Here is a 22542-nt window from a genome sequence, read left to right as displayed (position 1 = left end):
GCATAGTGAATCCAGGCCAACTAGCTACAGGGAGAAAAAAAAAAAAAAAAAAAAAAAAAAAAAAAAAAAAAATTAAGATGGGTATCGTGGCTCAAGATCTCTAATGCTAGCACTTGGGAAGATTATGGATTTGAAGCCAGCCTGGTCTACATAGCAAGGCCCTGTCTCAAAAGACCAGGAATAATTATAAAAAATTAACCTGTGTTAGACAGAATGTCTCACAATTTCTGATAAAAACTTCTGCTTTTTATGATATAGGAAATAATTCCAGGGGACCTAAAAATGTAGCAATTAATTTAGAAAAGCTGTAAGAGAACTTTACTTTTCAAATGGACTTTTTTTTTTATTTCCTAAAATGTGCGTTTTCCACAAAGCATGTTTATAAGTTTCACTGAAGGAAATAGGGTATTGTTAATAAGACAACAGATCCGCTCCCTTCAAGTGGCTTTCTCATTAAAGGTTGGGTCATATGCTGTTGTCAGCTACAAAACAAATGCACTTTCTAAAGGAAGCCTACTTAAAGCCTTTAACATTTTCAAAGATCTCACCGCCACAAAAACACTTTACAAAAATATAGTTTATAGGTTTCGTGAAATATGAACAAGCCTACAATAATCTGACATTTAGTGTAAATGATTGAACAGTCAAAGCAAGTTGCATTACTAAATACACTGGAAGCCAAAGGAGTCAATCAACATTCCTCACAAAAATAAGTTACAGTATATCAAGGTCTTGTTTGTCCAATTCTACTGCTATTCCCGTATCTACTTGGCATATTTGTAAAACCAGTCCTGAATCCCTGGGTTGCTCCAATTCCTGGAACTCCAAGTCCTTGGTGAAGCATGCTGCTATATGGTGCATGTCCATGATTAAAACCCAAACCATAAGGTCTTGTTTGTGTGTTTAGAAGAATAACTGGGCTCATGTTTTTCCCAGGGGTATTAAATGAAAATTCTGGAGGTGGGCTGCTAGGTTTGGCTGGAGTTGATGTGACAGGGGTCACATCATCAGTATTCTTTAAAAGAGGCATTGAGATGACGTGATGATCTGAGAAGTGTCGGACACTGGCTGCAGCAGGCCCAGACAGTACAGCCGGCCTGACCCAATCATCCTTGAAAATTTGCACTGTCAGAGTAGACACAAGTGTATACAGCCTGTTGGTCACATGTGCGAGAACCATTTGTTCATTTGCATCTCGTCGAATTCGTACATGTACTGATCCAGCCTAAAAGGGGGGGGGGAATCATAAGAATGCTTAGAACTATAATGAGAATTTCATTAAAATACATTTTAATGATGATTTGATCATTACTTGGTATTTCTTTAAAATAAAAGGAAACACCTGGGCATGGTGGTACACACCTTTAATCCCAGCACTAGGGAGGTAGAGGGGGGTGGAGCTGGGGCTACAGGGAGACTCTGTTTCAAAAATAACCCCCAAAATAAAATAACAAAATAAAAGGAAACTTAATACCTTGCTATTTCTTTTAAATTTTATTTATTTTTATTCTATTTGTATGAGTGTATTCCCAGAATGTATGTAAGTACACCCAAGTTGTGCAATGCCAGTGGAGGTCAGAAGAGGCTTCAGATTCCCTTGGATGTAGAGGTATGGACCACTGGCAGCTGCCATGTGGGTGCTGGGAATTGAACCCGGGTCCTCTGCAAGAGCAGTCAGTGCTCTTAACTGCTGAGCCATCTCTCTAGCCCCATGCCTTGCTATTTCTTAAGAACTATTTACTACTGGTGATTATCAATGAAAAAAGTTAATCACATTATTTGTGACCCTTTAAAAAGCTGAAAAAGTTTTTGAGACAGGGTCTCCCTGCTGCCCCAGCTGGCCTGGAACTCATTACGTAGACTAGGCTGGCCTTGAACTCACAGAGATTCGCCTGCCTGTGCCTTCTGAGTACTGGGATTAAAGGTGTGTATCACCATGCCTGGCTTCCTTGCTTGTTTGAAAGATTTGTTTTTCTTATTTTTAAGTATATGTACTGGTAGGGAGAGGTCAGGAAAACTAATTTCACATAAAAACAAGCAATAGAAGCCAGGCATGGTAGTGCTTGACTGTAACCCCAGAACTTGAGACTGAGCTACAGAGTGAAACCTCAACTCAAAACAACAAGAAACAAACAAAAGCAAGAAAATATTTGCAAAAAACAAACAAAAAGGACTAAAGCCAAATATCAAATGAAGTTATTTAGAAGAAAAACAGAGAAAAGACGTAACTACAGCCTATTTTTTCAAAACAAAAAAAAGACATAAAATAGGAAGATAAATTAGGATTAGAAAACCATAGAAACAGATGACAAAAGACAAGAGAAAAGAAGTCACTTCAGAAATGAATATTATACTAAAGAAAATATAAAAGCAAATAAGCGTACCTGAAGAAAAATAGGGGGCTGGGGATGTGGTTCAGAGAAGAACGCTTGCCTATGATGCACAAAGCCTTATGTTCAATTCCCAGTATAAAAAAGAAAAAAACAAACAAAAACCAAAAAGAAAGCAGGCAGGCAAAAATAATACATTTAAAAATCTTTCTTTCTTGTATATTTTTAATAGAATTTTTGTGTATTTCAACCCGGGTCCTCTAATCATCTTTATACCCCCTCCCCAATCCACACCCTCCCATAGCAACCCCCACCAGATTTCATACATTTTGTCATTTATGTTAGGTTAGTGTACCCAGATGGCCCTCAGTGCAAGTTCATCTACTGAGGTCTAGTCAGCCTATCTAAGGGTCACTCCCTTAAAAAAGGTCAGCTCTTCCTCACCCAGTAGTAATCAGCTGCCAACAATTCTTTGGCTAAGATTGGGGCCTGCTGCTCATTTCCACAGTTCTATGCTGGGTTTTTGTCTGCTTGAATTTGCATGGGTCTTGCGCATACTGACACCATTGCTGTAGGGTTCATATGACCAAAGTCCCAGGAGCCTGTAAGACTCTGTTTAGGGGCTAGAGAGATGGCTCTTGCAGAGGACCCAGGTTTGATTCCCAGCATCCACATGGTCGCCCATAACTCCAGTTCCAGGGGATCTGATGCCTTCTTCTGACCTCCTGGGGCATTGCACAACACAGGTGCACTTACACATATGCAGGCAATACACTCATACACATAAAAATAAATAAAAATATTTTTAAAAGATCAAAAAAAACAAGAGATAATAACTACAAGACAGAAAATAACAAATATGAAAGGCAAAGATCTAATATGCATACAAACAGAAGTTCCCAAAGAACTGGCTGGAGAGATGGCTCAGTGGGTAAGAGTGTCTACTGTGTAATGAGAACTTGAGTTTGAATTCCCAGCATCCATATAAAAGCTAGGGGCATACATCCCTGTCACCCAGTGTTGGGGGATCCTGGGAGCTCACTGGCTAGCTATGCTGGGTTTTATTTTCTTTTCTTTCATGTGTAGCCAAATGAAGAACTTCAGGTTTCGTGAGACTCTGCTCTAACCAATAAGGCAGACCCTGATAGAGAAAGACACCAGATATTTTCCTTTGACCTCCTCCATATGCGCATGCTCATGTGCACACAACACACTAGACAGGTTCCCAAAGAAGAAAATCGAAGGCTGGAGAGATGGCTGAGAAGTTAAGAGCACTGGCTGCTTGTGCAGAGGACCTGGGTTGAATTCCCAGCAACCACATGGCAGCTAACAACTGTTACTAACTCTAGTTTTAGTGGATCCAATGCCCTCTTCGGACCTCTATGGGCTTTGCAAGACACAGGTGCACTGACACACATGCAGGGAATACACTCATATATATAAAATAAAAACACTTTTATTTATTTTCTTTTACTTTCATGTGTATGAGTGTATTGCCTATGTGTATGTCAGTGCACCAGTGTTGTGCAATGCCCATGAAGAGATCAGAAGCGATCGTTGGATTCCCCTGGAACTGGAGTTATGGATGGTTGTTAGCCACCACATGACTGCTGGGAATCAGACTTGGGTCTCCTGCAAAAAACAAGCCACTGTTCTTAACTGATGAACCATCTCTCCAGCCCCCAAATAAAAATAATTAAAAAAAATTTTATTTATTGTTTTTACTTTATGTGTATGCATGTATTGCCTGCATGTAGGTAAGTACACCCGTATTGGGCAATGCCTGAGGAGGTCAGAAGAGGCTGTCCCATCCCCTGGGACTGGAGTTACGGACAGTTGTTAGCTGCCATGTGGGTGCTGGGAATTAAGCCCGGGTCCTCTGTAAGAGCAGTCAGTGCTCTTAACTGCTGAGCCATCTCTCCAGGCCCCCAAAAAATAATTAAAATTTTTTTAAAAAGAAGAAAATGGAGCTGGGCGTGGTGGCACACGCCTGTAGTCCCAGCACTAGGGAAGCAGAGGGGGTGGATCTCTGTGAGTTCAAGGCCAGCCTGGTCTACATATTGAGTTCCAGGCCAGCTGGAACTACAGGGAGAACCTGTCTCAAAAAGACCAAAAAATGGCTAATAGCCATTCCTAACTCCAGTTTCAGGGGATCTGACTGACACCCTCTTCTGGTCTCCATGGGCATTGCACAACATAGGTGTATCTACATACATGTGGTGGTTAAGAGCATTGGCTCTTTCAGAGGACCCAGGTCTAGTTCCCAGCACCCACATGATGGCGAACAATTGTTCATAACTCCAGTTCCAGGGGATCTGACGCCCTCTTCTGACCTCTACGAATACTGCATGACATGGGTACACTTACATACATGCAGGTATCACACTCACACACATAAAATAAAAATAATAAAAATTTTTTAAAAAGGAGAGAAATGAACTAAGAGCTGAGTGTGGTGGCTCACATCTGTAATCTAAGCATTTGTAACAGGGAGGCAAGAGGATTGTTGGGAATTTGTGGCCAGCCTGGGTTGCACAGTGAAAACTAGGCAAGTCAGGGCTACAGAGCAAGACCCTACCACAAAACAAAACATAAAATAAAACAATACATTTATATTTGATTTTTAAAAATGATTCTGTAAGCCAAGTGTGGTGGTACATGGCTATAATTTCAGCTTAGATAAGAGGCTTGAGGTCAAGGCAATCTTGGTCTATAGAATGAGACTCTGTCTCATAAGAAAAATAAATGCCAAAACAAATAAACAAAACCTTTTACAGAAGAGTATTTAATCACAGGGAAAACTGGTATGTTAAATGAAAAGAGAAAATAAATCAGCATGGTTTTTGAAGGAAAACCAATGGTTAAGTATAAACACCAAAGTTTCCCAGTAATTTCCCTAGATGACAGATGATATATATTTTGTAGAAGATACTTTTCTATATTTTCTTCATCATTTTTGACAGAAATAAAACCATGCCATAATAAAATTTTTCTAGTAATGAAGTACAAACTGTATTATAAAACATGGACTTTTGGGGCTGGAGAGATGGCTCAGCAGTTAAGAGCACTGACTGTTCTTGCAGAGGAGCCGGGTTCAATTCCCAGCATCCACATGGTGGCTACGAACCGTCCTTAACTCCAGTTCCAGGGGAATCTGAAGCCCTCTTCTGACCTCCACAGCATTGCACAACTTGGGTGCACTCACATACATGCAGGCAATACACTCATGCACATAAAATAAAAATAAAAATATTAAAAAAAGAATATGGACTTTTATGCCAAATCAAATTATGGATTTATAACAAACAAAATTTCCAAAGTTTTAGAATAGGAGTCAAAAAGGAAATAACTGCACTTTTTACTTAGGTAACATTTTCTTTCTCTCTTTTTTTTTTTTTTTTTTTTTTTTGAGACAGGGTCTCCCTGTAGCCTCAGCTAGCCTGGAAACACTATGGAGACCACGCTGGCCTCAAACTCAGAGATCCACCTGCCTCTGCTTCCTGAGTGCTGGGATTAAAGGCATGTGCCACCACACCTGGCTTTAGGTAACATTTTCATATTTATATATTAAACTGACTGGATTCATGTTATCTGACTAGTCTAATATTAAGATCAAGAGTAGTCTGAGGGCTGGGCATACAGTGCAATATAGAGTGCTTGCCTAGCATGCATGAGGTCCTAATTTCAATCTTTAGTACTAACAGACCCCAGTAATTTGAAAGTGAAAAAAAAAAACCCTCCAATTTTAATTAGGTAATTAAATCCATCTATATTTTAGATCCATTGAACCTAAGATTCAAAGCCTTCATGAAAAAATTTTAAGTGCTTTTTCTAGTTTTAAAAATTGTTTCAAATTATATTAAAGTAGTATACAGAAGACATACCAATGAGCCAAAACCTAGGGTCCAAAAGTGTTCATTTCGGACTTCTAAAACTCCATCCAAAGTAGATACCTAATCAAAACACAGAAGAGTTTATCGGAGTTAGCACTGATGTAGTGGCAGCCTAGCTCAGTCACATCACAGACATGCTCTAAATCGAGAAAAGTCAAAGCTAAACCTTGCCCAAGAACACTCATCAGCCAACAGAGGGTTCAGATCACACAGATCATTCAGCATACTATGCCTGTGTGTTCAGTCCTGATCCAGACATCCCCAGTCCTTGTCGAATCAGGCCAACTGCTCAGGACTTCAACACTGCAGAGTTTTTCATTCATTCATTCGTTTGTTTTTTAAAATCACGGTGGCACATATTTATTTCTAGCACTTGTGGTACCCAATTTTTTATTTGTTTTCTTAGTTGTTTCTTTGTCTGGATCCTCTTATAACAAACCTCTGCACAGCACAGGATGCTATGCTATTTGTGTGTGTGTGTGTGTGCATGTGTGTGAGTGTCTTGACAGGGTCTCCCTAGTTCTAGCTCACCCGGAACTCTCTATGTGGACCAGGTTAGCCTTGAATTTACAGAGAACCCCCTTGCCTCTTCATCCCTAGTACTTGGATTAAAGGCTTGTACCACCACACCCAGATATGATGCTGTTTAGGTGTGGGCCATTAGTGAATTCTAAAGCCAGATATACACTGTGTGGGCCATGGGGATAGGGCCAGTCTTTGCTTGGGGGCATGTAGCCAGCTGTATTGAAAAAAGTGAATTTTGGGGGCCGGAGATATGGCTCAGCAGTTAAGAGCAGTGTCTGCTCTTGCAGAGGACCCAGGTTCAGTTCCCAGCACCCACATGGCAACTAACTACAGTCTATAACTCCAGTTCCAGGGGATTCAATGTCCTCTTCTGATCTCTGTGGGCACTGCATGATAGGGATGCACTTACATACATGTAGGCAAAACACTCATGCACATTAAAAAAAAAAAAGACACTAGGTGGATTATCATGTAAAAGTGGATTTTTATCTCTATCTAGATTCTGAAGAGTCAGAAAAATCAGAGCAATTACTCAGCTAATTATGGTGGTTTGTAGACCATTATCTTCCACATTTATTTCATGTCAATTTGGTTTCCAAACTGAGCCAATTCTTCAAATTTTTCTATTGTTGTTCCTATGTTATGGCTCTGTGTTATTATAAAACACATAAAGTCCCATAGAACCAAATTTAGAAGTGAATATATTATATGCACCCACCACTTCATTTCACTATCATAAATTAGTTTTTTAATTTACTAGTGCAACTTACCTCTCTAATCAGTTTGTCCAACTGACCAATCACATGAGGCGGTGTTGTCTAGAGAACAAGAAAATAAATATGAATAGTGTAGGAAGAAAATAATTTTGCAACAGTGATCCTGAACTGCTCCCCAGCAAATGGGTTTTAAACCAGCCTTTGCTTCTGATATGTGCCCTATCATGATTTAGGGAAGAGAGATCTCACTGGCCCACAGTAGGACAATGGCACTAATCAAAGGCTACACTTTTTTTTTTTTTTTTTTAAAGCACAGTGAACACAGACTTATTAAGGAAAAGTGGGGAAGAAGTTTCGAGAGTGGGAGAGGCTCCTAGGGAGGAACACCCCCAACTCTTAACTCTCACAAAGAAGCTGCTCTTTGTAGAATCAAATAAGACCTCTAAAGAACTACCAACAAAGCCAGGTGTGGTGGTACACCTTTAATCCCAGCACTGGGGAAACAGAGGCAGGCCGATCTACACAACTACTCTCTTACTGTTAACTGCTTCTGGAGATGGACCAACTGCCCCTAAGTGCTAGAAAAAGGTTAAAGCTCTAGAAGAAGTTTAAGAGACAAAAGAAGAACAGGGCTCAGAAACACCCAGCTTTTATTTTCTCTTCAGGGCTGGGTTACAGGTGTTTGCAGTACTTCAGTATTCAATTTTTAATGTTTAATTGTGGAATTTATAAGTGTCACTGATCCAAAGACAGGAAATAAGAAAGCAATTATAACTAGATAATACAAAACCCAGAGCATATTACTGAAAGGAACTAAATATCTAGAAGAATAATTTAAAGATGATTAGAGGAAAATAGCTGTAAATTCGTGATTGCATGTCACAGAAACACAAGGAGATTTGAGCTGCATCTTGCTACTAGAATTTCAGAGACTGACTTCATTGTTAACAGGGCCCTCCAGTGGTTAAAATTTTGACTTTCTTCAAGAGATACACTGTTCCAGTCTAGCAGGAGAACATGCTAATAGTAAACATGTGCCCACAAACCTACAAACCTTACCTGGAGAAGCACTTTCCCACTGTACACACTCATGGGGTACATGGTGCCAAATGTCATCAGGGCAATGGCTACTGCAGAGGCAGTGTCTACAGCAAAATAATTACTACAAGAAAAAATAATTCTGAATCTTAAATATATATTTCATCTTACAATTTAATATTCCAAATATTATCAAAAACAAAAGAATTCTAAAAAATCACAAATGACTACTACTGGCAGAAGAGCACTTCAAAGGGGGAAAAACTCATCCAGGTTTTAGAATTCATTCCTGTCGACGTTCAGTGGACAAATAACTATGTTATATTTATTAGTATGAAAGGTGACTTTTTTAAAAAAGTAAGCTTTAAGCCGGGTATGGTGGTGCACCCTTTTAATCCCAGCACTCGGGGGGCGGAGGCAGGCAGATCTCTGAGTTCAAGGACAGCCTGGTCTACACAGTGAGTTCCAGGACAGCTGGGGCTACTGTGAGACCCTGTCTCAAAAAAGACCAAAAAATAAAAAAATAAAATAAAAAGTGAGCTTTAAAAAGGAGGGAGGAGGGCTGGAAAGATGGCTTAGTGGTTAAGAGCACTCTTGCAGAGGACCTGGGTTGGATTCCCAGCACCCACATGGCAGCTAACAACTGTCTGTAACTCCAGTTCCAGGAGATCTGAAGCTTTCTTCTGACTTCCGCAGGCAATGCACAACATGGGTGCACTTACATACATGCAGGCAACACACTCATACACATAAACTAAAAATAATAAATAAAGTTTTTTTAAAAAAAGGAGGGAGCAAAGCTTTATTAAAGTCAGGAACTTCCATGTTCACTTTTATCCAGTAAAGTTATAAGATCTGTGTCTTCCAGCTGAAACAAAAGTGTTAACAATGACAACAGCAACAAAAAAGAAAACAAAAACAGAAAAAATGTTTTCAAAATAATGGGTACAACAAAGGACAGTGATCCATGTGGGGTAAGAAACAGTGTGGGGGTTGGGGGCTGGAGAGATGGCTCGGCAGTTAAGAATACTGACTGCTCTTGCAGAGGACCAGAGTTTGATTCTCAGCACCCACATGGTGGCTATGAACCATCCTTAACTCCAGGGGAATCTGAAGCCCTCTTCTGACTTCCGTGGCACTGCATGACATGGGTGCACACACATATATGCAGGCAATACACTCATACGCATAAAATAAAAATAATAAAGAAAATATTAAAAAAAAAAAGAAAGAAACTGTGGGGGTTGAAGAGATGGTTTAGTGGTTAAGAGTACTGCTGCTTCTGCAGAGGACCAGGGTTTGGTTCCCAGCACCCACATGGCCACTAACAACCTTAACTCCAGTCTCAGGGTATCCAATGCCCTCTTCTGGTCTCTGTGGGTATTGTGTGGTACTGTAAACATAGCCAAATACACATGGCTGGAGAGGCCGTAGATCTTACAAAAAACCCTAAGACTGGCACATCCCCAGACAAATGTAATTTCTTACTGTATACTAAATATGGATCTTTATATATACAGCCAAAATGCCAGTCACCAGTCATCAAAGAAGCTTCTTTTGCAACAGAGACTATTACAGAGTTCCACAAAGAGACTAAGTGTCTGTGAGAAGCCCAACCTTAAGTGATACATCTACAGTGAAACCTCTACATCTAAGGCTCACAGAACACAGTGGAACAAGGGGTAAAGAGAATACTAATGCATCTCTCAAAGCTCCTCATGTAACAGAGGGCAATGAACACAAAAGGTCACAAATGGACAAAACAGAGAATAAGAGCCTTTAGAATGTGGGTCCCTGAACAGGACTCTTATATTAAATTTCACCTACCCAGGGCTTGGGGACCATTGCAGAAGAGGAGGTGGAAAGACTATAAGAGCCAAGGGAGAAGGTACATGAGCATATGAAAACAGAGTTTTACAGGTTCCTGGGACCTTGCCTATACAGCAATGGTGTCAGCATGCACAAGAACCATGCAAACTCAAGCAGACAGAAACCCAGGAAACAGAGGAAATGGGTAGCATGCCCCAACCTTAGCCAAGGTACTATGGGCAGCTGATTACTACTGGGTGAAGGAGAGTTGATCTTCTTTAAGGGAGAGGTTCTAGATAGTCTGGCTAGACCCATGTTGATGAAATCGCACTAAGGGACGTCTGGGTACACCAACTCGATTCAATAGGTTTTAACATAAATGACAGAATGCATGAAATCTGTTGGGGGTTTTGGGAGGGTGCAGATGGGGGAGTGGGTATAAAGATGATTAAGATGTTTTGTATGAAATACACAAAAATTCAATAACAAATATACAAAAAAAAAAATAAAAGAAAACAAATGTGGTAAGTTCATAATTACTCATGTTACTGCCTTGAGAAAGTGTCTAGGCCTCAACCTGAAGCCCTAGCAGTACCCTTTGGACTTCAGGAATTTTATAGAGGGAGTAGAAATTCTGGGAGGACAGAAGCTGGAATTTATAGCAGAGCATAAAGGAAGAGCTGCATAGAAATAAAGGCCCTTAGAGATTCAAAAAAGGTTTCTGAGTAGTCAGATGAGTGCTAATACATGCACGTGAGGAAAAGACCCAAGTCAAGGAATCATTTGAAATTCAAAAAACAGTTCCTAGAACCAGGATTCGTGCCAGGACTATCTGCGAGAGTGGAAAACTTCATAAGCGTTTGGATATCAGGGAGAGCACTAAAAAGGGGTTGGTCTCAGGATGGCAAATTAACCATAGAATGAATGCAGATCTGGTTTTACCTGAATAATGAGAAGATAAAATCAGTAGCCTTTTACATAATAATAAGATTGCTGTGAAATATTTTCTGAAAGCAATCCTATTCCCAATACCTGTAAAATTTCTAAGAATAAATTCAATGAAGGAATTAACAGAGCTTTATATTAAAATTATAAAACTTATATGAGCTATAGAACAAACACGGAGAAATCAAGCCGGTGCTGACTCGAGAGCCTCATCTCTACTGGCTAGTATCCATAGTGCTGGAAGATGCTAGGCAAGCTATCAGGAGGAAAAAAAATCATCAGCCTTACCCAGCTGTGAATTCTCTGAACCACAGTAACAACTAACCTAGCAAGATATGCTCACCAGTGTAATAGTGGCATGATTATTATGGAAGTAACCAACCACTCTTTAATTGGCTTTAAGGTCCACTTCCTAGGATGGAGCCCACAGGACATAAGGGAGAAACCTAATGCTAGTTTTCTCTTTAGTATTAAACTGACTCTTAATGACATTGCTACACCTACAGATTAATGCATCTCTCAACTCTCACCAGAGTTTCCTTTTACAACAGATAGCAATTAACACACAAATCCACAACTGGCCAACATGCAGAGAACAAGAGACTGCAGAGTGCAGGACTCCTATATCAAATCTCTGCCTCATAAGACTCAGGGATCACTGAAAATCTATTCATCTGCTCCAAAAAAAAAAACCTTCAACTAGTGATTTCTGACATGGAGAGAATGATTTCATCTGTAATCCCATCAATTTTTCTATAAGCAACAATTCTTTTTAAAAATATTTTATTTTTAATTTATGTGTATGAATGTATTGCCTGCATTTATGTAAGTGCACTCATGTTGCACAACACCCACAGAGGCCAGAAGAGGGCATCAGATCCCCTGGAACTGAAGTTACAGATGGTTGTTAGCTACCATTTAGGTGCTGGGAAATGAACCAGGTCCTCTGCAAGAGCAGTCATTGCGCTTAACTGTTGAGTCATGGCTCCAACCCCTATAAACAACAATTCTAGCAGTAAAAAAATTTCAAAGTTCCCCAGGAATTTCACAAGGTAAAATCCCGCAGGAATTTGGTATGGCCACATTATGGCTGAAGTGCTATATCACACCAATGTTTCAAACTCTGACTTTCTCTTAACAAGACAGACCAAAATGTCAATGGCTGCGAGATGAACCTGAATACGATTTTACTTCTTCCCAATGCTGAGACTAGAAATATGAATAGGACATAGTCTCTACCTTAGAAATAGTAGGAGTACACATATGAAAACCATGAAGAAACACTGTGTATTAGACTGTCTCAAGCTGGGCATGGTGGCCCACACCTGTAATACTAGCAGTTAGGAGGTAAAAGCTGGAGGATCCAGAGTTCAGGGACAGCCTTGGCTACATAACAAGTTCTAGGTCAGCCTGGGCTACATGAGACCTTATCTCAAACCCCCCACCAAAAAAACCCAAAAACAAATAAACAAACCAATCCCCCCCAAGAAAAACAACAACAACAAAAAAGCAATAATAGTAGTAATAATAGAAAAATAAAGTATAAGTCTCTACAGGGTGCTATTGATGCACAAAGTGAGTGATGAGGCTACCAGGGTGAGGGTAATTCAGAGGGCTACATGCAGAAAGAGGAGCAGAGATTTCAGAGATGAGAAAGATGGAAGATATTCCAAACAGTGAAAGCAGCATGTGCAAGGGCATGAAGACCCTGACACAGAAAGGAACCCACAGTGTGGTCCAGAGGATGGAGTGCTGGTAAGGACTCCAGGCTAACTACCTTCAATTTTTTCATATGCGAAGGAGATGAAAAAGGAAAATCCTATTGGTGATTCTAAATAGTCACATTATTAGCAAAACTGGAAGATGGAAGATGAAAACAGAAGACCAGAAGACTATTCTGATGACAGTCAGATGATGACAACAGCCTTATTTGGGGCAACAGAATAGAAACAGAGACAAATAAATAAAACATATACATACATTTTTCTTTTTTTTTTTAAATTTTATGTGTATGAGTATATTGCTTGCATGTGTTTAAGTGCACCTGTTTCGCATGCAATGCCCACAAAGGTCAGAAGGAGGTGTTGGATTCCCCCAGAACTGGAGTTATGGACACTTGATAACCACCATGTGGGTTATAGGAATTAAACCCGGGTCAGTGCTCTTAATGTCTGAGCCATCTCTCCAGCCTGGAGACAAATAAATGTTAAGAAACGATTGAGGCTGGGTGTGGTGGCAAATGGCTTTATTCACAGTACTTGGGAGGCAGAGGCAGGCAGATCTCTGGTTTACATAGTGAGTTCCAGGCTACAGGGAGACCCTGTCTTAACAAACAAAACAACAAAATAAACCAGAAAAGACTTGAGTAAAATTTGGTGATTTGTTAGATCTGGTTTGGGGAGGAGGGGAAGAAGAAAAAAGCAGGCACTGAAGAATGTATTAGAGTTTGTATAAAAACCACATGATATAGCAGGTCTACATGTGGGCATATCCCACCGAAAATGAGAAACCGACTGAGACGAGTATTTGTACACCCTATTCATGGTGGCACTGTTCACAAGAGTTAAAAACATGGGCCAACCCAAATGATCATGGGTGGCAGATGAATGTGTAAATAAAATGTGGTATGTATATACAATGAAATGCTATTTAGCCTCACAAAGGAAGGAAATGCAGATGCATACCACAGCATGAATGGAATGTGAAACACTGTTATATCAACTAGGCCAGTCACAAGACAGATGTATGATTGTACTTACATTGCAGTCAAAACCAGAGACAGAATGCAGGATGGTGGTTACCAGAGATGCTTAGACAGGGAAAGCAGGGAGCCACTATTTAATTGGGTACAAAGGTTTTCTTTAGGGATGAAGAAAAGGTTTTGGAGATAGATAGTAATAATGACTGACACAAAAATGTGAATGTACAAATGTCACTAAACTATACACTGTAAAATGGTTAAAAATAAGAAACTCGTGTTTATATCTTTAAACAAAAATTTGTTTTTAATTTTTTGATTTATTTGTTTTTATTTTATATGTATGAATGTTTTGCCTACAGGTATGAAAGTATACCCATTCGTGAAGGGGAAGGATCCTCTGGAGCTGGAATTACAGACAGTTGTTAGCTGCCATGTGGGTGCTGGGACCCAAAATTGGGTCCTCTGCAAGAGTAGCAAGTGTTCTTAAGTACTGAGCTATCTTTCTAGCCTCAAACACAAATTATTTTAAAAGAGAAAATGCACTCAGACCTCTTAAGCCTGATGACCCAAGTTGGATTCCTGGAACTCATGTAAACGGCCAGATGCAGTGGCACAAATCTATAATCCCAGCACTTGGGAGGCAGGGAGAGAGGCAGGTGGATTACTGTGAATTCCAGGCCAGCCACAGCTGCATAATGAGATCCTGTCTCAAAAACAAACAGGAGCTGGAGAGATGGCTCAGCAGTTAAGAGCACTTGCTGCTCTTGCAGAAGATCCAGGTTTGGTTCCCAGCACCCACATGGTGGCTAACAACCATCTGTTAACTTATTTCAGGGGATCCAATGCCCTCTTCTGACCTCCACGGGTATTGTACAACATGGGTACATTTACATATATGCAGACAAGACTCTCTTCTACATAAATTAAAAATAATAGAATATTTAAAACAAACAAAATACCAAAACAAACAAAAATGTTGATCTTAAAGCAGCTAGAAGGTCTGTTTTCTAAAAGGCTTTTTCTTTTTTTTAAAGCTGCTTCTTTCCTCCTAACTCTCAGCAACAGCCACTGTGACTTAGCTCTCCTTTTACTATCTTTTGATTCACTCAACAGGTCAGCAGTGGGGAGGGAATTAAATCATTCCCTGATCTGTATTATAAATTGTGTTGAGCCTAAGTCCCTTAGTTTCTCAGATGGAAACACTCAAGGATAAGACTTGATCAAAGTTACACAGGTCATAAGTAAAAATGCTAGAAGCCTGACCCCATCCATCTTGCCAATGCCTAGCAGTTAGGGCCCAGGAATCAAAACGATTTGACAGCAATCAAATATACTTACTTAATTTCAATCAGCATGTATGTAATACACAGAGCAAATGCCCCAGCAAGATCAATTAGAACAAATGGATTCATGCGGGGCAGGAAGATACTGCTGAGTCCTGGAATAATTCCACACAAGCTATGAAAGACCAAACAAAGAGTATGCATTACAGAACTCATAAAATACTGACGAAAGCACTGAAAGATCAGATAACTTGTATTTTACTACTGAAGAACGAAAAGAGAGCTGGGCATGGTGGCACACGCCTTTAATCCCAGCATTCGGGAGGCAGAGGCAGGCGGATCTCTGTGAGTTCAAGGCCAGCCTGGTCTACAAAGTGAGTACCAGGCCAGCTGGGGCTACAGGAAGAACCTGTCTCAAAAAGCAAGCAAGCAAAGAAGACTCGGGATCAGATCTCCGTCACTGTAAAGATTTCTTCTCTAACAGCAATTAAAGAACAAAGGAGGGATAGGAATTAGATCTGTGTGATTCACACAGTAATTTCAGCAACAATCTAAGTTCCCATGATGCATTTCATGTGCATTCTTGTTAAATTATATAATTGATAAAACTCCATAGCATCTTACCTTCGACTAAGATCTGCAACATGCTCCTGAAGCCAACTCGTGCTAGCAGCTTTTAAGGAGAAAATAAATTATTGATACAGAAGAATAAACCATTGAGAAGACTTGAGTTCTTTTACTTTAAAAATAAGTTTGGCAGTGACTGCAGAACATGATAAAAGGACATGCTACTCCTCAAATCAAGTGTTCCCTTTTCATGTCTTCAAGTTACTAAGTCAAAAGCAATTTCACCCACAATACACAGCTGACTTAAAGGAATGAAAAGGCTTACATACCACTGGTTCTTTTAAAGTTTCAGGGTCAGTGCAATGGCTTAGCAGGTAAAGGTGCTTGCCATCAATTTTGACAACCTGAGTTGGATCCTTAGAACCTACATGGTGGAGAAAACTGACTCCTGCTGGTCATTCTCTGACCTCCACAAATGTGCCATGTTATAGGTACACTCCTTCCCTCCAGCCCATAAATAAATGTACCAGAAAAAATTTTTAAGGGCTCTTTATAAAATAAACATTTCACCAGGCGTGATGGCGCTCACCTTTAATCCCAGCACTTGGGAGGCAGAGGCAGGCAGATCTCTGTGAGTTCAAGGCCAGCCTGGTCTACATTGTGAGTTCCAGGACAAAATAAATAAATAAATAAATAAATAAACATTTCTTTCTCTTTTTTTGGTCTTTTTGAGACAGAGTCTCCTGTAGCCCCAGCTGGCCTGGAACTCACTATGTAGACTAGGCTGGCCTCGAACTCACAGAGATCCATCCGCCTGCCTCTGCTTCCCTAGTGCTGGGATTAAAGGTATACCACCACGCCCAGCTATAAGTAAATGTTTCTTAACCAATATACTGAGAATATGTTCAGGTATACCAATTATTAATTCCCTCAGCTCTCAGAAAAGCCAGGAGTGCATCTAGGTCCATCCAAAGATACCTCCAAGTAACCTCTAAGCTCAAGTAGCCTCTTAGATTTATCGCAGGGTACTACCAAAGTATCACTTTCTTATGAGACCTTGTAAACAGATTGGCAAATTGTTTATAAACAAAGACTAGCAAGGCTCTGTCAGCGACCAGAATACAGGCTTTCGAGTCCTAGCTCAGCATGTAACTAGCGAGTAGCTTTGGGCAAGTGATTTCATTTCTCAATGCTTTACTGTAAAATGGAGATAACAAAAGTATTTACTTTAATAGTTATGGGGAGAATTAAATAAAGATCCATCGTTCTGAAACTTTAACCAGCACAAATATAATTTAACATTTATGAGGTTGTTTGGACATGAATGAGTACTTTAGAAAGCTTTTATTGCCTGATTGTCCTACTGTTAAATGTAAGTTTTCATCTCATATTTAATTCAAGATCAATTCTGCCTGTTTTTATATATCAGCTTTCAGTTTTGCTTAATGAGATGTTCTGTAATCCTCTACATAAAAACTTGAGAAGCTTTGGGTTAGCCTTTCTTTCTCTTCTGAATATATTTCTCACTGATTTACAATTTAGTAAAACAACAACAACAACAACAAAAAACCAACATACCTTCAGAGACATAAGCAAAAGGTTTATTCTGAATAGAAAGCATCGTGAACAGGTTGAAAGAAAGAGCCACGAAAGTACCAACTAGTAACCTTCCCCTAAAAGAAAAAAGCATTCACCTTTACTTGTCCTTGGCAATATCAATGTATAAATTCAGTATGTGGAGAGGTTGAGATGGGAAGGTAAGAGGGATCAGTTTCAATGGTTTGGCCACCAGAACCTGCACTTGGTTTTTAAGCACATAATTTATGTTTTACCTGTGGTATTCCACCTTACATAGAACAAGGTAGGTCTCTCTCTCTTTTTTAATTTTTTTTTTAAATTTATTTATTCATTTTTATTTTGTGTGTATGCATGTATTGCCTGCATGTAGGTAAGTGTACCTGTGTCATGCAATGCCCGCGGAGGTCAGACAAGGCTGTCAAATCCCCTGGGACTGGAGTTACGGACAGTTGTTAGCTGCCATTTGGGTGCTGGGATTCGAACCTGGGTCTTCCGCAAGAACAGCCAGTGTTCTTAACCGCTTAGCCATCTCTCCAGCCCACTCTCTCTCTTTCTTAAAATTTGCTGTTTTTATTTTATGTGTAGGAGTATATTGCCTGCATGCGTGTAAGTGCATGTGTGTCTGTCATACAATGCTGTCAAAGGTCAGAAGAGGACATCGAATGCCCTGGAACTGGAGTTATGGACAGTTGTTAGCCACCATGTGGGTGGTGGGAATCAAACCCAGGTCCTCTGCAAGAGCAACCAGTGCTCTTAACTGCTGAGTCATCTCACCAGCCACCAAGGTAGGTCTCTTATCATTAACAATATTTTCTCACCAGTAGTTACTGCTATGGATTAATATAAATGTTAATGGAACTTGTTCACAACATACTAGAGAAATCAAAGTTCCTGAATTAATAGATAAGGCCCACAGACATAGTAACAAAGTGGGTGACATACAGTGATCTTTTCTAAAGGCATCAAGAAAAGATTTGGGGGTCAAATGTGAATTACAGAAGACTAGAAGGAACTGGTATAGTGTGCTGACCTAGGTCCATAATTAATAAGGAAGTTGAAGTACAGAAAGAAGGAAGTCCTTCCAGTGCCATTTCAAAATGCCTAGGGCTTGGGAACTGTTGAAGGTTAAAGGGTCTTGGGATTTAGAGAAATGCCAAGTGAAATGCCACTGATAAAACAAACTGCCAGGGCTGGAGGGATGGCTCAGCAGTTAAGAACACTATTTCTGCAGAAGACCCAGGTTTGAATCCCAGCACCACATGGCAGCTAACAACTGTCTGTAACTCCAGTTCCAGGGGATCCGACGGCCTCGTCTGTCCTCTGCGGGCATTGCACAACACAGGTGCACTTACCTACATGCAGGCAATACACACATACACATAAAATAAAAATAAATTAAAAAAAAAAAACAAGAGCACTGACTGCTCTTATAGTGGACCCGGGTTCGATTCCCAGCACCCACATGGTGGCTATGAACTGTCCTTAATTCCAGTTCCAGGGGAATCTGAAGCCCCCTTCTGACCTCCATGGCACTGCACAACACAGGTACCCTCACATACATACAGGCAATAACTCATACACATAGAATAAAAACAAAAACAAACAAACAAACAAACAAAAATACTACCGTATTCTGATTTTGGGGTGTTATTTAATAATTAGTAATTAATACACGGGATCAAAATTAATAGTAATTACCTCAAAATAAAATCTTGGCCTGAGGATGTATATCAGTGGTAGAACATTTCCCTAGCATGCTCCAGGTCCTGGTTTGATCCCCATAGATAAATAAATAAATAATATCTTACGTGTGTATCTCAGGCTGCTCCAAAAACCGTTCTGCACTAAAAGAAAAAAAAAAGACATTAAATAAGTTCCACAAATTATAAAACTGAAAACCTGTATTAAATATATAACCTTAAAGCTCAAAAATCTTTTAGTATATATGTATAGTATGATAATGCCAGGAGACTCACAATTTATCCTCAATATGTAATATCAGTATTTCTCTACCAAACCCATTTCAATGGGCTAGTAATAAACTTCAACACATGTCAGGTTGAGTCTCTTCCACTTAGATACACCTAAGACTGATTTTAGTACTATCAAAGAAAGAAATAGGTATAAAAGGGAAAAGGTCTGTAATAAGAAGAAGTTGTACCATCAAAACTCCAACACTGTGTGTAACATTCAAACCGTATGTCTCACTGGATTTTCCCATATTTTTAAGTGTCATAGGTGAGATTTATACTACATACAAATGTACCTTTCTTTTAATATAAAGAGGGCTCCCAACTGCGCCAAGACTGTGGACGCAAACACAGCCAGGACTTCTAATCTTTCAAATCTGAAATCAGAAAATTAATTAGAATACCATTATTCTTTCAGTTCACAAACCAGTATCTCCAGAACACACGGACACTCAATTATTCACTGAATCAATGTATGTATGGGCAATCTACTGTTAGCCAAACAGACCATGGAGTTTGTAGGATAACTCACAATGGATACAAGGGTAATCTGGCTGCAACATCTGCCACACCACTGACTATCAGGCAGGTGTCTCCTTCCTTCTCACTGCCACATGTACCTCCCAAAGCTATGTGTGGTTGAAGAGGACTTTCCCCCACAGAAGAGGACTGTTCTTCACTCAAGGGTATAGTACTCCACTGCTAGAACCTCCAGACAAGCTCTCAAGGATAATAAACAATGAAAACTGAGAAAACAGTATTTTTATACAGTATTTGCACTTTCCATTTATAGCCATTATTTTTATAGAAACAACCATTATCATAATAACAGCTAACACTTAACTGACCATCTTGTACCTAAAAACCATGGATTGAACCTTCTGAAACACAGCAACAAAAGTAACTAGTGTAACTATTTATGAGATTATTTTCTCTTTTAAAAAACCTCTGAGCACAAACTGGGCATGGTGGCATATGCCTTTAATCCCAGCACTCAGGGAGGCAGAGGCGGTGGATCTCTGTGAGATCAAGGCCAGCCTGGTCTACATAGTGAGTTTCAGCTAAGGCTGTATGGAGTCCCTGTCTCAAAAAGACAAAAAAAAAATCCTGAGCACATGAGGAGCTTGGGACACACAGGAAAAGCACCTGTTTAGAGTCATAGAGCTAGATACCTACCTAGTCAGTCATCTGACTGACAGAGCAGGTAGAAAAGTACTGTTTTTGAACTGAGATACTCTGACTCTTAAGTTCATGATTTTAACTACTTGTTCACTTAGGCACTCTCATTTCAACATATAATTATGGTTAATTATATGTCCCTGGAAAGCAGGGACTGTCTTATCACAGCTTTTCCCATAAACATACTCTAATGATACTCAGTAGGTAAGGTAAGTTTAAATGTGTAAAATTCTCAAGGAAATAACTATGAAGTTCAGAGAGGATGTAGAATGTCAAGAGGATGTAGAATGTTCATCACATTGCTGTTTATAAAGGAAAAATTTTGGAACGAAAAGAGCACTATGTATTATTAAAAGCATAACCAAAATATATTTGTTGGCATGAACAGATGGGAATGAAAACAGTAGGGCATAAAAATATAAAAACACCATGTAGGGGCTAGAGAGATGGCTCAGGGGTTAAGAACACTGGCTGTTCTTGCAGAAGACCCGGGTTTGAATCCCAACACCCACATGGCAGCTAACAACTGTTCGTTAAGTCCAGTTCCAGGGGATCAGACAGCCTCTTCTGTCCTCTGCGGGCATTGCACGACACAGATGCACTTACCTACATGCAGGCAATACATGCATACACATAAAATAAAATAAAAAAATACCACGTAAATGTAATTATGCTATGTGTGAAAATTGAAATCCAAAATAAACCTACAGACATGGAGTCATCTGATTTACAGAAAAGGTAACACATTGGGCCGGGCATGGTGGTGCATGCCTTTAATCCCAGCACTTGGGAGGCAGAGGCAGGCAGATGTTTGTGAGTTCGAGGCCAGCCTGGTCTACATAGTGAGTTCCAGGACAGGTGGGGCTACAAGGAGACCCTGTCTCAAAACACACACACACAAAAAAGCAGTAGAGAAAGGAAAGTTTTATCTCCAATGAAAGACAAAACTTTATTTATTAGTTGAATATCCACCCAATGAATGATGTTTATCAATTGAATATCCACCCAATAAATGGTGTTTATCAGTTGAGTGACCATCCAATGAATGGTGTTTTATCAGTTGAGCTGAATATTCACATGATGTAAATGTAAAATAAATGTGCCTTGACTGACAACTCATACCATACACAAAACTCAGTTTCAGTTCAATTGTAGGCTTAACTATAAAGATGACAGGAGGCTTTGAGCTGAAAACAGAGCAGTATGGTAGCAAATCCCTGTAATCTAAGCACTGAAGAATTGAAACAGGAGGACAACATGTTTGAGGAAAGCCTGGTTACATAGTGACCTTGTTTCAAACTGCAACCCCCAAAAGAGTTTCTTTTCTTTCTTTCTTTTTCTTTTTCTTGTCTTTTTGAGACAGGGTCTCCTTATAGCCCCAGCTGTCCTGGAACTCATTATGTAGACCAGGCTGGCCTCGAACTCACAAAGATCTGCCTGCCTCTGCCTCCCAAGTGCTAGGATTAAAGGCGTGCACCACGATGCCTGGCTTCTTTTCTTTTTTTTAAAAAAAAATATTTTATTTACTATTTTTATTTTATGTCTATGAATGTATTGCCTGCGGAGGTCAGAAGAGGCTGTCGGATCACCTGGAATTGGAGTTACAGACAGTTGTTAGCTGCCATGTGGGTGCTGGGATTCGAACCTGGGCCTTCTGTAAGAAAAGCTAATGTTCTTAATCCCTGAGCCATCTCTCTAGCCCCAATAAAGCACAATTCTTATTTCAAGTTATTTTCTTGATTCAGAAAGGAATTCTTCACTTAAAAAAAATATACATCATAAAAGTTCCCCTAATATGAAAGAATGGCTTCCAACTTTAAGTAATTTCCATAATTGTAGAAATAAAAACTTCAGCCGGGCGTCATGGTACATGCCTTTAGTCCCAGCACTTTGGAGGCAGACCAATCTTAGTGAGTTCAAGGTCAGCCTGGTCTATATAGTGAGTTCCAGGCCAACTGGGGCTACAGGGACACCTTGTCTCAAAAAGTAAGTAAGTAAGTAAGTAAAT

General features: G+C 39.8%; 1 protein-coding gene across 7 annotated transcripts in view; it reads right to left on the bottom strand.

The window, feature by feature from the left end:
- Positions 1 to 562: 562 nt before the first annotated feature.
- Slc30a6 (solute carrier family 30 member 6) overlaps positions 563 to 22542 on the bottom strand; it is a 58652-nt gene continuing 36672 nt past the window's right edge. For 6 of the 7 annotated variants that reach the window (XM_008849042.3, XM_029554060.1, XM_029554059.1 and 3 more), the window contains 9 exons: positions 19652 to 19732; positions 19194 to 19229; positions 17386 to 17480; positions 15865 to 15913; positions 15296 to 15415; positions 8524 to 8626; positions 7519 to 7566; positions 6215 to 6283; positions 725 to 1225 (listed from right to left, as the gene is read on the bottom strand). In XM_008849042.3, the coding sequence (XP_008847264.1) occupies positions 725 to 1225; positions 6215 to 6283; positions 7519 to 7566; positions 8524 to 8626; positions 15296 to 15415; positions 15865 to 15913; positions 17386 to 17480; positions 19194 to 19229; positions 19652 to 19732 (1102 nt within the window). Of the gene's footprint in view, positions 1226 to 6214; positions 6284 to 7518; positions 7567 to 8523; positions 8627 to 15295; positions 15416 to 15864; positions 15914 to 17385; positions 17481 to 19193; positions 19230 to 19651; positions 19733 to 22542 lie in introns of all 7 variants that reach the window. The other variant, XM_008849041.3, reaches the window with a different exon arrangement.

This window comes from Nannospalax galili, unplaced genomic scaffold (genome assembly GCF_000622305.1).
Source record: "Nannospalax galili isolate Female #2095 unplaced genomic scaffold, S.galili_v1.0 scaffold344, whole genome shotgun sequence".
In the NCBI taxonomy this organism is placed as follows: domain Eukaryota; kingdom Metazoa; phylum Chordata; class Mammalia; order Rodentia; family Spalacidae; genus Nannospalax; species Nannospalax galili.
Note: the sequence above shows the minus strand (reverse complement) of the source record. Positions and strands in the feature narration are given on the sequence as shown.